Source organism: Rhinopithecus bieti, unplaced genomic scaffold, assembly GCF_001698545.2.
Source record: "Rhinopithecus bieti isolate Rb0 unplaced genomic scaffold, ASM169854v2 scaffold_1673, whole genome shotgun sequence".
NCBI classification, from domain to species: domain Eukaryota; kingdom Metazoa; phylum Chordata; class Mammalia; order Primates; family Cercopithecidae; genus Rhinopithecus; species Rhinopithecus bieti.
The window spans coordinates 669,772-684,009 of record NW_016804690.1 but is presented as its reverse complement, the minus strand read 5'-3'; the positions used below and the strand labels follow the sequence as shown (position 1 = coordinate 684,009).

At 40.3% G+C, this 14,238-nt stretch overlaps 1 protein-coding gene across 3 annotated transcripts in view; it reads right to left on the bottom strand.

The window, feature by feature from the left end:
- The window catches only part of TP53BP2 (tumor protein p53 binding protein 2), a 66,360-nt gene extending 52,128 nt beyond the window's left edge, over positions 1-14,232 (bottom strand). For 2 of the 3 annotated variants that reach the window (XM_017869949.1, XM_017869951.1), the window contains exon 1: positions 14,044-14,232. In XM_017869949.1, the coding sequence (XP_017725438.1) occupies positions 14,044-14,070 (27 nt within the window). In that variant the 5' untranslated portion in view covers positions 14,071-14,232. Of the gene's footprint in view, positions 1-7,863; positions 7,978-14,043 lie in introns of all 3 variants that reach the window. The other variant, XM_017869950.1, reaches the window with a different exon arrangement.
- Between the last annotated feature and the right edge of the window lie 6 nt (positions 14,233-14,238).

The following is a 14,238-nucleotide window of genomic DNA, read 5'->3' as shown; positions in this document are numbered from 1 at the left end:
AAAAAAAAAAAAAAAAAAAAAAGTAGAAATATGTATGTGGGTACGTGCACACACACATATCTACCATCTAAAATATATATATATACTGACCTGTATGAAACACACAGAAAATCAGCGACACCAGGGACAAGTATAGACATCACTTTTAAATTTTTAAAATCTCAACAGTAAAATAGTTTTATAATAATTTACAATTTAAAAGTATACTTAATACAAACTGGGATAAAAGAACATGAAAATATTTCATCAAAAATGGTAAATGTGATTACAATTTGTTTCTACCTCCTATAGTCATCTATCTCGAGAGAAGGAAAGTTCAGGGAAAGGTAAAAAAAAAAACACTGTGTTAAGTTGTGCCAGGCCACCTACAGACTCGCTGCACAGTAATTCATATCAGTCATATCCAAATGAAGATTTGCCCTTCCAAAAATTCAAAGTCACAGATAATTTTCATTTAAAAACAATGGGTCACAGATTTAAGAGTTCTGTGTTTACAGAGCATGTATGTACTGTAACTATGATGTTATGCTATCAACACAAGAATAACTCGTTTTAAAGAGGAATTACTTCAGTTTAAAATCTGAAAGACTTTTCTAAGAGGAAATACAAAAATAAATGATTAGGGCATTTACAAGATGAGTCAAAGGCTAACGTTTATTCATTTGATTAAGAAAATCATGTGAAGTTAGTTCTACAGAAAGAAGAAAGGAATCAAGAGTATAAGATGTTCCCTGTCACCAAAGGGAAATTAAGCTCTACAACAGCACCGTCAGAGTTTTCATTTATAAAAACTCAAATCCTTCAAGTTTACCTAAGAGGAAAAAAGAGAAAATTATGAAATGAACAATCTGTAAAAAGAGTGACACAAATCCTCCCCAAATTTTGCAACCCACAGGAAATACCACAGGAACAGCCAGGCAATTACGTTTGTAGAGAGATTAGGGGAAAATCCTAATGGTTTCTGTGTTTCACAATTCCTCTGCAGGAAGATAAATGTAAAACTATACTTCAGTTTCTGTATTTTGTTGTACCTCTTACAAAGGATGGCCTGAAAATATTTTTTGTAAGAGGAGGATGCCACTAGGCTTCCTATAACCCAGTCAAGCAAAAACACCTCTCCCAACACTGCGATACAGAGCAGGGATTAAATTAAGATATAACCAAAGTTTCTTTCAAACTCATACACAGCCATTTAGCCCAACCATGGCTTCTAACACTGGGCGGGGTTTAGGAAGGAGATGCAGACCATTCCAGTCCTCGAGGATACTCTGCCTGTCTCTGCACAGACCTAGAACTCTGCTCCAGTGCTCACTCTGCCAGCTGGGACTGCACACCAAGGGCACTGGTGAGCTTGGCTCCCTAATTCAGACATGCTGCACCCTAGCTGTGGGCTAGGCTGCCAGCATTCTGCAAGAAGTGTGCTGCTCAACTACCCCAGCCTGGGCTGTCCGTCCTCGTCTCTCCAATATCTGTGTAGGCAACCCACAGGGGTCTCTGGAACCTTCCTCGGGAGTCACAGGGACACTACATATTTGAGTCCTTTCCCTCAAAGAGACACTCTCTACCTCCCTGACAATGGGTCCCAACCTTATTAAAGTTATCAGAGAATCACTGTTTACAAAGGCCTATCATGATTTCTTAGCTGTTTCTCTACAGTTCACTCCTGGAGCCATTAAACTGCTTTTAAAAATCCTCATCAATTACCATGAGTTATGTATACCAATGTTCTATTAAGGCTCAATGATATTAAACCTACTTCTACACTAAGTGTACCACTTTTTATGATGGCATATTTTTAACATCAACCCATCAGTTCCTATCAGTTACATCTGAGTTTATTTAAAGCAAAATCATAAAATCATATTCAAAGGATTTTTTTACATCATAAACTATTTCTTTGCTCACTTACAGCAAGTTAATAGAATTCAGAAATCAATAACATGTGAAGTCTCAATATCAATTTGAACAATATTCTGTTAAAACGTTAATCATGCATGGACTATCCTGACCATCCATTCAATACCATCTGGAGCACACAATCATATTCTGAAATAATCAACATTCTGGAAGAAAATGATAGAGCAAATATGAAGTAGTTACTTTAATTAAGGAAAAATTCATAAAGTAGCCCTGCTGGTCACAGATGTCTGGTAAGAGAACCACTTCATATACATAAACAGGTAACAGGGACCTCTACATAGAAACTTATAGGAGTCATATCCTATCAAAGCCAGCCATGCCAAAGAAGCTCCTGGTTCTATGACTTCCCCTCAATCCTAACTTCTTGCTGACTTCAATAAGAAGTTTCATTCATTCACCCATTAGTACTTACTAAACACCTACTAAGGAAGCACAGTTAAAGCAAAAGGAACACAGTGATGAAAAAGCTTGCCTTCCTTAGGGCAGAGAAGAGAGGCTGGTAGTACACAAATGAGCATAGTATATAAAGTGATATGATAAAGAATTATGGAAGTGATGAGGAGAGGATGGCTGATCGTGATTAGGAAAGACACCTCAGGGTGCAGGGGACTTTGGAGCTGAGATTGAAGAAGCCAGAGTCACTTGAAACATCTGAAGGAAGACATTTCATCAAAGGCCCGGAAGTGGTAATTCCACGACCAGAAAAAACGCCACATCAGGAATACAGACTTGTGCCAATGAGGGCAGAGGTAGAACAGGGGCTAGCTCGAGCAGGGCCTTGTAGGTCAAGAATAAGGAGTGTGGACTTTATTGCAAGGGAAAAGTCACTAGAGTAGTGATTTGCAACGTGCAATTCTCAAACAGCACCAGCATCACCTGGCAACTTGTCAAATATGAAGTCCCAGGCCCTGCTCCACACCTCCTGATTCAGAAACCCCAGAGGTGAGGCCCAGTACTCACACTTAAGTTTAAGAACCACTGCATTAGAGGGTTTTGAGCAGGGAAGTAACATGAAGCTAGGTTTCTGAGTAATTTGCTGTAAATAATATAGAGTATTAGTTTCGCTAGCAAATAACAGAAGTGTATATTAATCTACGTATATATTAATTACAATACCAGTAGTTAACCCAACAACAATACCAATACATTATGATCATATACACGGGTATTTATATTTGCATACTTTGAATTTCAAGGAATTCCATTTCAATTATAAGAAATATTAAGACCTAAAACGTATTTTAAATTATCTACTCCACAGTTATAGCCTCAAGTCACCAAATGAGAAATCTAAACATAGCCACACTTTTCCTCACTTCTCTCCCCAGAGTAGCTCACCTGATTCCTACACTGTCCTGCAGTGTCAATGTCATCCCCATCCTTCCAGAATAATTCAAAGACCATAAAACTTCCTCCAATCCATCCGTCCCTACCCACACACCTACCTCCAGCCAGAAGTAAATATTCTCTTTGCTTCTCTGACAACCATTCACACTGTAGTTGTTTGTATCCCTGTCTTATCTGTCCTACTGGTCCATACATTCTTTAGGACACAGGTTTTGGTTCTTCAATGCTTCTTCCCTGGTTTTTCTCCTCCTACATTATACCTCACTCCCCAAAAAACTCTGTCGGATCTCACACAAAGCAAATGTGCAATACAAGTTTGTTGGACTGAACTGAAACTGTGACGCAGGGAATCAAAGTTCCACAAAGAGGAGAAAGTTAACAGGCGACAAGAACATGACAAAGAGGATGTTCACATCCTGAAGCATCAAGAAATGTTTCTCTATAAATGATATTACTTCACAGTGAACGTTTTCAAAGTCAGACAATGTCTCAAAGAATTCTGCTTAAGTAAAACTAAGAAATCTTTTCTCTTCTTTCAACTAAGCTGAATTTAGATAGGTTTCAAATTCTGAACGTATCCTCTAAAGCAACTCATCTTAGGCTACTCTGCTTCAATATCTGTCATAAACAATCGATGTATAAAGCAAAAGAACAAATACATTTAGTTAATTCCTCCTTGACTCCAACTATTGATAAGTTTAGTGTTGGTGTGCTTCCTTCTAAACTGAGCCTTGTTGTGTGCCAGGCATTTGTGTTATTTTACGTAAAGGTACTGTTACAGATTTCATTCTATTTTTTATTTTTACTCACTAAACACTACATTTTCTAAGATCTATCCATGATGATCGAACTACAACCAATCCATTGCTTCTAGTTATTTCCTTCCTACCTCCCACTTTGCTATAGAAGTAGAGGCAAGAACTACACTCACCAAAGAAAATCCAAAATAAGAATATTCATTCATCCATTAACTCAAACAATATTAAATCCCTACAGTATGCCAAACACTGTGTAAGTGCTAGAAACACAAAGATGAAAAGGCATGGTCCACATCCTCTTAGAGCTTATGGAACAACGAAGAAGCACTGCAAACAATGAAAAGGGTGCAATGTTGAGAAATGAGAAATTCCTGGTGAAGTACATTTAAAGCATCTGAAGTCCAGCGAGAACAGAAAAAAACAATCCCCTCCGAGCAGTAGAAGAAGGCTTAACATTAAGCACTATTAAGCTGAAACTGTAGGGTGAGTAACACAAGCAGGAAGAGAACCATCTAGGCAGAGAAACATTGTGTATAAAGACACAGGAAACTGTGGCATGCCCTCACAACTATAGTCCTGGAACTGTTGAAGCACAGAGGTGGGAGGCAAGGCAGGACAAATAAGAGATGGGTCAATTCTCAACCCACAAGCCACGAATGTGCTGCAAAAATTTTCAATGCACAAAATTTGTTTCATACACACACTGTTAAGGCAAAGTCCGATGGAGTGGAGCAAGTCATGGAGGGCAATAGGCAAGAGTGGAGAGCAATATGCAACAGAGTACAACTTGCTGTGAGCAAGACAAAACACAATTCCAAAGGCAGGGCGAATGAACTGCGAGGTGACCGGATGCTCTTCTGCACAGCACAAGGCATTCCCACTACTGTGCCACAGCTGGTGCTGTGTTTTAATAAATGACTTGATGTTTTGAGTTTTTCAATCATTTCCATTACGCAGCTAAAAATTCTGAAATGGGAATGTATCAATGACACAAAAAGGCTGAAATCCACTGGTCTACACAATAAAGAAACTTTCTATCTCACTGAAGAGTTTATATATTTTATGCTGTAAGGAACAGAGGTCAGACTTGAAGAATTCTGGAGAGGGAAGAGACACGCTGCTGTTTCTAAAAGACCACCAGGGAAGCAGTGCCTTAAATGGCCTGACGGGGCAGAGAACAGAAAAGGTAAGAACATAGATAAGGAGAGCATTACAACAGTACAGGTAGGAGAGGGGTGAGGCCAAACAGGCGCCCCAGGGAATGGAGAACAGGGATCTGTGTGCCCTGGTGACTCAACAGCTCCAGGAGAAAACAGAAGAGAGGAAAAGAAGCAGAATGAAAGTCCAGGTCCCTGGCTACTAAAAGCAACAAGCAAAACCTACCAGAGAAAGATCCAATCAACCTTTAAAATAAAAGCATTATCCAAAATAGATGCCCCCCAACCTTTTCAGGAAATTAACAAAATTTTTGAAAATTACCTACATAACACAAACTAAGCAGTTATTATCTAGATCTTGTTGTGATGCAGAAAACACTGGCACGAAGAGACCATTTCTAGAATTAAAGTTAACTCTGACTTGATTTTCCTAGGTCACTCGCTACTTTATGCCGGAAAAATGAAGATATTATTGTTTTAAAATTAAAAAAAAAAAGGCGGGGAGTCAAGGAACTTTTAAGTTGAAGCATCAGAAGCTTCCAGTGCACTCTGATCATGTGATCAAAAGTAAAGCTGTCCTAAAGCATTTCAGGACAGACTATGGCTTCCTTGAGAAACCTGATACACACTACTGAGTTTTAAAGAAACATGGTGACAGAAGGCTTTCTCTCAAGCCTAAATTTAAACTGCTCTGTGCAGCTGTCAGAGCTCTCCAGAGCTCTCTGGTAATATAAAAAGTATGGTTTCTCTTTAGTCCCACAGGAAGGAGCTTGTGGATACAGGAGTGATCTTCCACGATTCCTGTCTTGTCTTACTTCCAACCCTGGGTAAGTGCTACAGTTTCTCCTCTCACCCCTGGGGCGTCTGAGGGTCAATAAAACAATTTATCAGAGGAAGTGACAAACTCTTGAGTGCCTTCACAACCAATTCTTACTGTCAGCTGGGCCTTAGGTGTAGTAAAAAATAAAAAATAAATAAAATTAAAACCCTTTAATTTATTTTTGGCAGCTTTCTGTAGACTTTCCTACTCTTCCCACCTTGCCCAAGTCTTACACTCTGGCACCTCTAAGATCCACTGTCCACACACCAACAGAGTGAGCTTTCCTAATCAATCAGGTTGTCGCTTTTGCTAACTAAACCTCTTCTGTGGCTCCCACGTCCCTTCCCATGCCACCTCCACCCTTCCCTCTGGCCCACAAAAACCTATATGCTGACAGGTCTTTTCCTCAGCTCTAGTCACTCTGCCCTCTGCCCATGAAGACCTGCCCTGCCCCTGCCACCCCCCTCTTCCCCCGTCCCTCGCCCCAGCCCCTAGTGCTTCCTCGGGGCCTCTGCACCAGTGCCTGGGAATCATGCCCACTTGAAATGCTTCACCTGCAAATCTTCACAGGAGCAGCTCCTTCTTGTCATTCAGGTCTCAGCTAAAAGGTCACTTCCTGACCATCCAATCTAAAGTAGCCATTGCAGTCACGTTACCTTTCTTAAATCCCATTTAACTCTCATGTTTTTCTTTTTTGTTTATTTTCTCTCTCTCCCATCCAAATCCCCCATTAAGCACTATGGAAGAAAGGTAAAGCTCCCTGAAAACTTCCTTTCCTGTCTCCATAGCATTTACAATAGTGCCTGGAATACAGAATATAGTAACTAAATATCTTTTGAGCAGATGTTATCCCCAAAAGGCCATCCAAAAACAACCAAATGGTTAAAGAGGGAGAATGAAAAGCAAAGATTTAATGTGATTTCATTCAAAATCAGCTCCTAATCTATTTCCAACAAAGGTATCTGACTACACTGAATTGCTGCTCCCTACTACATGGACAGTCCTGAAGCTGCAAGTGGAGACACTCCACTCCCATCTGGACACGTCAAAGTCATTGCTGCACCATTCAAGTAACTGGAAACGTCTGAATGACACTGGTCATCTCACAGCAGACATTGTATGTGTCCCTGTCCTCCACTTCTCCCAACATGCCTATCCTACTCTGCTCCTTTCCTATTAGGATGGTACAAAAGTAATTGTGGTTTTGTCATTAAAGGTAATGGTAAGAACCGAAATTACTTTTGCACCAACCTAATACATTATCACCTTCAAACCACATTTACAGATATCATCTCAAGAAAGACTATTTAACACCCCTTATACAAAAGCTAATTACCAAACCCCTTCTCTTTCCCTGCAGATGTGGAAGATCTGAGATCTCTATGGTAATATTATTAGATAGAGGTGGGAAGAAACAGCTATTGAGATGTTTCCTTTGCCCAGGGGAGGTAAGCACCTCCACATCATTTAACAAGTCCATAAGAGAACTATTTACCAATCTTCTCATCCAGTATGGATTTAAGTAAGGGAAGATGTCTCCATCTTTTTTTTCCCATTTTTCCTTTTCTACTTTAAAACTACAGTAGGGTTATGCTTTGAAAAGCAATTGTTGAAGTTACAATTAGCCAAAAGAACATCATTACCACTGTTTGTCCTGTCAAACATATAAAAATATTCTGACCCAAGCATTTGCCATCTTGAACAGAGCACGTGTTTGCGGGCAGGCAGCTCAAATCTCATTTCTACTAGTGACCAGAAACAAATTACTTAAACCCTTTGAGCTTCAAATTCCTCATCTGTTGAATGAGAGTGGGAAGATCAACTTCAGAGTGTAGTAAGCGGATTAGACAGGATGACCAACCTAAATCACCAGGCACAGTGTGAGGCATAGAAAGGGGGCTCCTCTTCATCTCCAGGAGAGAAGTTAGAGTGAAGCTTCCACTCTCCTTGCTTTTACATATAAATTGTTCACTCCCTGTGGAAGAACAGTAAATTGCCTTAATCATTTTTTGTTACCACAAGTAGTTTACTGGTAATCTATAATAGTTTATTCATCGTGGTTTTCTACTACTTTTCTATGCTTGGGCCTTAAGGGATTTTGGGTTGATATGTTTGAAATTTAAATAAAGTAGTATTAAGTTATAAACCTGTATCCAGAAAAACAACTGAAGTATGCACTTCAAAAGTCAAAGTTTGGCCAAGTGCAGTCGCTCACGCCTATAATCCCAGCACTTTGGGAGGCAGATGACCTGAGGTCAGGAGTTCGAGACCAGCCTGGCCAACATGGTGAAACCTCGTCTCTACTAAAAATAGAAAAAAAAATGTAGCTGGGTGTGGTGGTGCACTCCTGTAATCCCAGCTACTCGGGAGGCTGCTGCTAGAGAATCACTTGAGCCCAGGAGGCAGAGGTTGCAGTGCGCTGAGATGATGCCATGCCACTGCACTCCAGCCTGGGTGACAGAGCAAGACTCTGTCTAAACAAACAAACAAAAAAGTGAAAGTTCAGTACTTACTGGCCAAATGAACATATTCATCAAAAATCTGGTTCGATTATCCAAACAAATAATTTGGTTTTGAGTATATTTTATGTAGAAAAAAGTTTCTAAATCTGTAAAACTACTTTTCCTGCCTATTATCTAATAATGTTTAAAAGTTGCATTTCTTTGATAAGACATTTATTTTGATAAGATGGTATGCAAAGTGTTTTAAGAAATCACTGACTACTTAAAACTTAATGCTCCTAAAGGATCCCCGAATGACCCAATAAGACATAGAATTTTAATGTCTCACCTACCACTTCAATATAACTATACATTTCATACATAGTCACATCATCTATGTTTTCTTTTTTCAGTTACATCTGATTAAAGAGAATGTTCTGTTCAGTAACTAGCACACCATCAAAAAACAAGTATTTAAATAATGTGTGGCTTAAGTGGCATGAGCTGAAAAGAACACTCTGGATTCCTAAACTCTTAATTGCTATTCTTCTTATTCTGTGAGATCCTTGTGGAGATGCTGGTGAGAGCACATACTGGTATGCAGTTATCCTATTTAAGCTAAGGAGAGGCTAGATAACACGAGCTTCAAGAATAATCAGTGTTAACTTAGCTTTAGAAAGACTTTTTAAGAGTGCCACACACTATGGAAGATCACCAAAAGAGATAAAGGTCTACAGTATTCTTAAAAGCTCCAGAAAAGAAAGTTTTGTTTTCTTGTCTGCTGGGGCGGTGGGGATAAAGACAGAGGGAACACAGTTCTTCCTAGAAGCAGTGTATGTGAATAAATGACCCTCCATGTGTCTTCCAGATAAATACATTCTCCTTAATTGTTAAATATAAGCAGGTGTATGCTTGTGTAAATTTCTTTAAAAAAGTCTAAATCTGATTTCTCTGGAACAGGTAAAAATACAGAAATTTTCAAACATCTTTCAGCTTTTAAGAGCTGAAGTCACAAGGCAACAAAACTAATGCACATGAAATGTGAGACACTACCGGGCGCGGTGGCTCATGCCTGTAATCCCAGCACTTTGGGAGGCCGAGGCTAGTGGATCACCAGGGTCAGGAGTTCAAGACCAGCCTGGACAATATGGTAAAACCCCATCTCTACTAAAAAATACAAAAATTAGCTGAGCGTAACCTGTAATGCCAGCTACTTGGGAGGGTGAGGCATAGAATTGCTTGAACCTGGGAGGCGGAGGCTGCAGTAAGCTGAGATCGTGCTACTGCACTCCAGCCTGGGCTACAGAGTGGTAAGACTCTGTCTCAAAAAAAAAAAAAAAAAAAAAAAAAGAAATGTGAAATATTTTGCACATTTCTAAAAATAGATTATTTGTTTAACAGCCTTTGGTAACTGTAATTCTATAAAGATAGGAACCTCTCTTTAGGGACCTAATCTAAACTTTATTCTGGAATAAAGCCTGATCTAAGCTAATTTTCTACACTATTACTCAAGCAAAAAGAATTCTTTCAAAATATGATATAATCATACAAATAAAATGTTTTAAATACATAACTTGAAATCATACAAATATAATGTTCCAAATACATAACTTGAAAGATTTTCAGTTTCAAAACACAATTTCAGTTGTTCTGTGCAAATCTGTGCAAATAAAACCAGACCTTTGTAAATAATAATACAAGTATTTAAGCAAAAGTTAAGCTACTGGTCTGTGGAGCTGCACACTTTGCAGTTATGCTCAGAAATATACAAATTCTACTGATCAGCTGGTCAAACTGCTAAAGGAGATACTGTAACATCCCATTTTTTTCCTAGACCCTCAAAATTAGAAGCTCAAATTTTATTTTGCAGCATCATGAAATAATTATGCCCATGCAGCAATGAAAGATAAAATGCCATAAACTTAGAAATTAAACTATGATCACTTCAACTGAGCTTTTTAAAATAAGCTATTATTTTCTTTCTTTTTTTTTTTTTCTGAGACAGTCTCGCTCTGTCCCCCAGGCTGGAGTGTAATGGTGCCATCTCAGCTCACTACAACCTCTGCCTCAAGGGTTCAAGCGATTTTCCTGCCTCAGCCTCCTGAGTAGCTGGGATTACAGGCGCACGCTACCACACCCACTAATTTTTGTATTTTTAGTAGAGACAGGGTTTCACTATGTTGAGGCTGGTCTCGAACTCCTGACCTCATGATCCACCCCCTCAGCCTCCCAAAGTTCTGGGATTACAGGCGTAGCCATCGCGCCTGGCCCAGCTGTTATTTTCTTTAAAATATCTGTATAAAGGCTATATGATGATGTCGGTTTGACTGCATTGTCATATAGTAACCACCAGGCATGTGGCTATTTAAATATAATTAAAATTAACTCAAGTTCAGTTCTTCAGTTCCCTTGGCCATATTTGAAGTGCAGTAGCCACATGTGGCTGGTGACTGCCATACTGGACAGCACAGATACAGAGCATTTCCATTACAGCTGGACACTCAGGCCAAATATACAGCATCTCCAACTACCAAGTGACAGGCAAATTCAAGCCTTCTGGTTTTCCAGGTGGCACTACCAAATACTGTGTAGTTTTGTAAATAATTTTTTTTAATTTATCATTTCAACAGTAGGTACAACCAAAAATTTTTATGAAACTATTAGCTGAAAAGAGCAGAGTAGCTTTTAGAGTTAGCCAAACTCTTTCTTAAGAACACATTTTTGTTCTGAGCATAACACTTCACGAAATCAAAGTAATGAATAAAAGATATCTAATGTAATTTTCAAATGACTAAGAATTTTTGCTTGCGATAACTGCCTCCCTTTATTTGATAATCAAGTACAACGAATGGATCACTAAAAAGCCAAACTCTCAAAGTGCAAATAATCTCTTCTTTCATCAGGAAAAAGAAGATGTCAAGTATGAAAGTATAACCAGTTCCTCCTCAGCAAGTTGTGGAAATATCACAGAACTAGAGATACCAACAATGGCAGGTATCTGAAAATGAGAGTAATTATCACTCCCATTTCTGCAGTACCCTATCATTACCTCTACGGTGATTTGCAGAGCTTGCTATTTATTCTTAGTTAGCCTTCTAAAATACATCTTCCACTTTTGGTTTTGGATCCAATTATCGCTTCATGTCCCACATAAAAGAAAACCACTTGATCCTGTACCATTTGGTGAAAAAACACATGAACACAATTTATTTGTACTTTTTTTTTTTTTGAGATGGAGTCTCTCTTAGTTACCATCTCGGCTCACTGCAACCCCACCTCCAGGGTTCAAGCAATTCTCCTGCCTCAGCCTCTCCAGTAGCTGGGGCTACAGGCGCATGCCACCACGCCCAGCTAATTTTTGTATTTTTAGTAGAGACGAGGTTTCACCATGCCGGCCAGGAGGATCTCAATCTCTTGACCTCGTGATCCGCCCGCCTCGGCCTCCCAAAGTGCTGAGATTACAGGCATGAACCACCGCACCTGGCCTATTTGCACATTTTTAATAAATGCAGTCTAAATAGTAAACCATTATCTTCAGAATGCCTTTAAAAGCAAATCAAGGAATGTACCTAATGCCACAGAACTGTACATTTAAATATAGTTAAAATGGTAAATTTTATTTCATGTATATTTTACCACAATAAAGGTACATCAAGGCCAACTGTCTACATTCTGAGACTACCCATTTTTTTACATTAAATGTGCTTTTCCTGGTAAGTTGGTTAGAATTTTTCAAAGTAATGTAACAAAATTACATTCATGTTGGAATAAAAATCCAAGCATATTAAAAGCCAAAGATGAGAAATATACTTAATAAAAGTTTTATTTTCAAATATCCAAAATATTACAGTATAAAGACACATATAACATGAGTCTACTAAATGAAAATTATTTCATATTTTATATATCACAAATCTGAGAATCTCCAGTTTAACCAACATTGGAAATTCAAAGGCTTTTATCTACCACCTATTGGAAGCTAGATCCTCAAACCACCCTAAGAGCTGAGTACTATTATCCCCATTTTACAGATGATGAAACTGAGGGACAAAATTTTTTTAACTGGCTACAGTCACTAAAGGTAGTAGCTGAGCAATACTGAAGTGTTAGTCTGACTTCAAAGCTGATGTACGTGCCATCACACCACACTGAGTCCGTGTTAGGATTCTATTCTGACATCAGAAAGGCAATCAGAAGAACCATATTGCTAAATTGAACGTAGTCTCCAGAGCCACATAACGTTTTATGAATTCGGCTACACAACGGATACCTTGGTAGGGTATCTCCAAAGGATACCTTGACAAAAAACAAGGAAGAAACCATACAGCAACAACTGATACGTGTTTCTCTTGCTCCTATTATTAGAAAAAATTCACAGACAATCCGTACAAGTTATTTCAACACAAAGAGATGTAAATCCAGGAAATAAAAATCTTAACAGCAAAATCCATCACCCTTATCTATGGTCCATTATTTCAATATTGGGTATTCACATCACAAACCTGACTTCATAACCAGGCATTAAACTAAGATGCATAATGCTACTTTCAAATTCCTTTTATCCTGGCAGGACAAAATATCCCAAACCATCTAAACCCAATTACTAATCTAGTAAATTGTTAAGTCGGCCCAATGAGAGTTCAGGACGCCCTCCATGACACAAGTAGGGGTCCAGGGGACAGCATATTATATACTCTGTATGCGTGACTGCAAACTTTGTCATCACTCCATTCCACAGACTTTATAAAAGTAAAAGCTTTTTGTTTCTTTGTCTAAACAAATGGAGTCCCCACTTCAGTGGGAGAGGTGCAAGTACAACTTCCACAAAGAAACTCGCTACTGAAGTCTGCAGAAGCCACCGCAACCCACCGCAAACCTCCATTCCGCGATCGCTAAATGACAAGAGACATTTCAGAAACGTCTCAAACGTACTGTTCACCTGTGGCCTGGTGGCCGTGTCAAAAGCCTGCAGAGCTCCTAAAGAACACACTAATCCTCTCCGGAGGTTTTCCTAAACAAGCTGTGGGAAATAAAGGGAGCCAGACACGTACGCTTTCCTGCAATCTAAAACTTCCGAGACGTCATTTACCACAACCAGTTTCCACAAAGAGGTAAGGGTGACTTAGCTGCTACTGCGGATATCAAGATCGAAATTCGATTAAAAACAAAGCAAAGTACCCGTTCCAGTAACGTATGTTTCACTCCAGTAAAAAGTTAAAAGAAAAAAAAAAGACCCAGCAAAGAACAAGGTCCCCAGTTCCCGTATTCTTGACCTTCAAGAACTGCAAAAAAGTCAAGACCCAGTGAAAGACGAAAAGTTTGAGTGGCTGCTGGGCTCGCGGGCGGCACGCCTGACTCGGAAGCAGCTGGGGGAACCCGCCTCGCGGTCAGGGTCTCGCCGCGCCCCCAGGCCGGCTGTGGACGCAGAACCCTGAGGATGGAGCCTCCCCCTCCAGAAACCCGCTCGAAGCTCGGAAAGCCCCGGCCCCTCCGCGCGAGCCCCGGGCTCCTTCCCCGACGCGCCCGAGGGCGCGGACCAGCCCCCGGCACGCGACCCCGCACACTTCCGGGCCCGACGCCCCGGCCGCTCGCCCCCTTACCGGCATCATCTTGGACCCGAACCGCATGGAAGCGGGTGGCCAGACGGCGGCCCCGGCCGAGCTGAGGCGCCCCGGGGGTCGCGGATGCGGGGGAGGGGAGCGGAGAGCGAGGCCGCCCGGACCTGTTGCGAGGCGGCGGCGGCGCGCGGGTCCGCAGGGCCCTCCGCGCGGGCTGGGGCACCACCGAGAATCGGG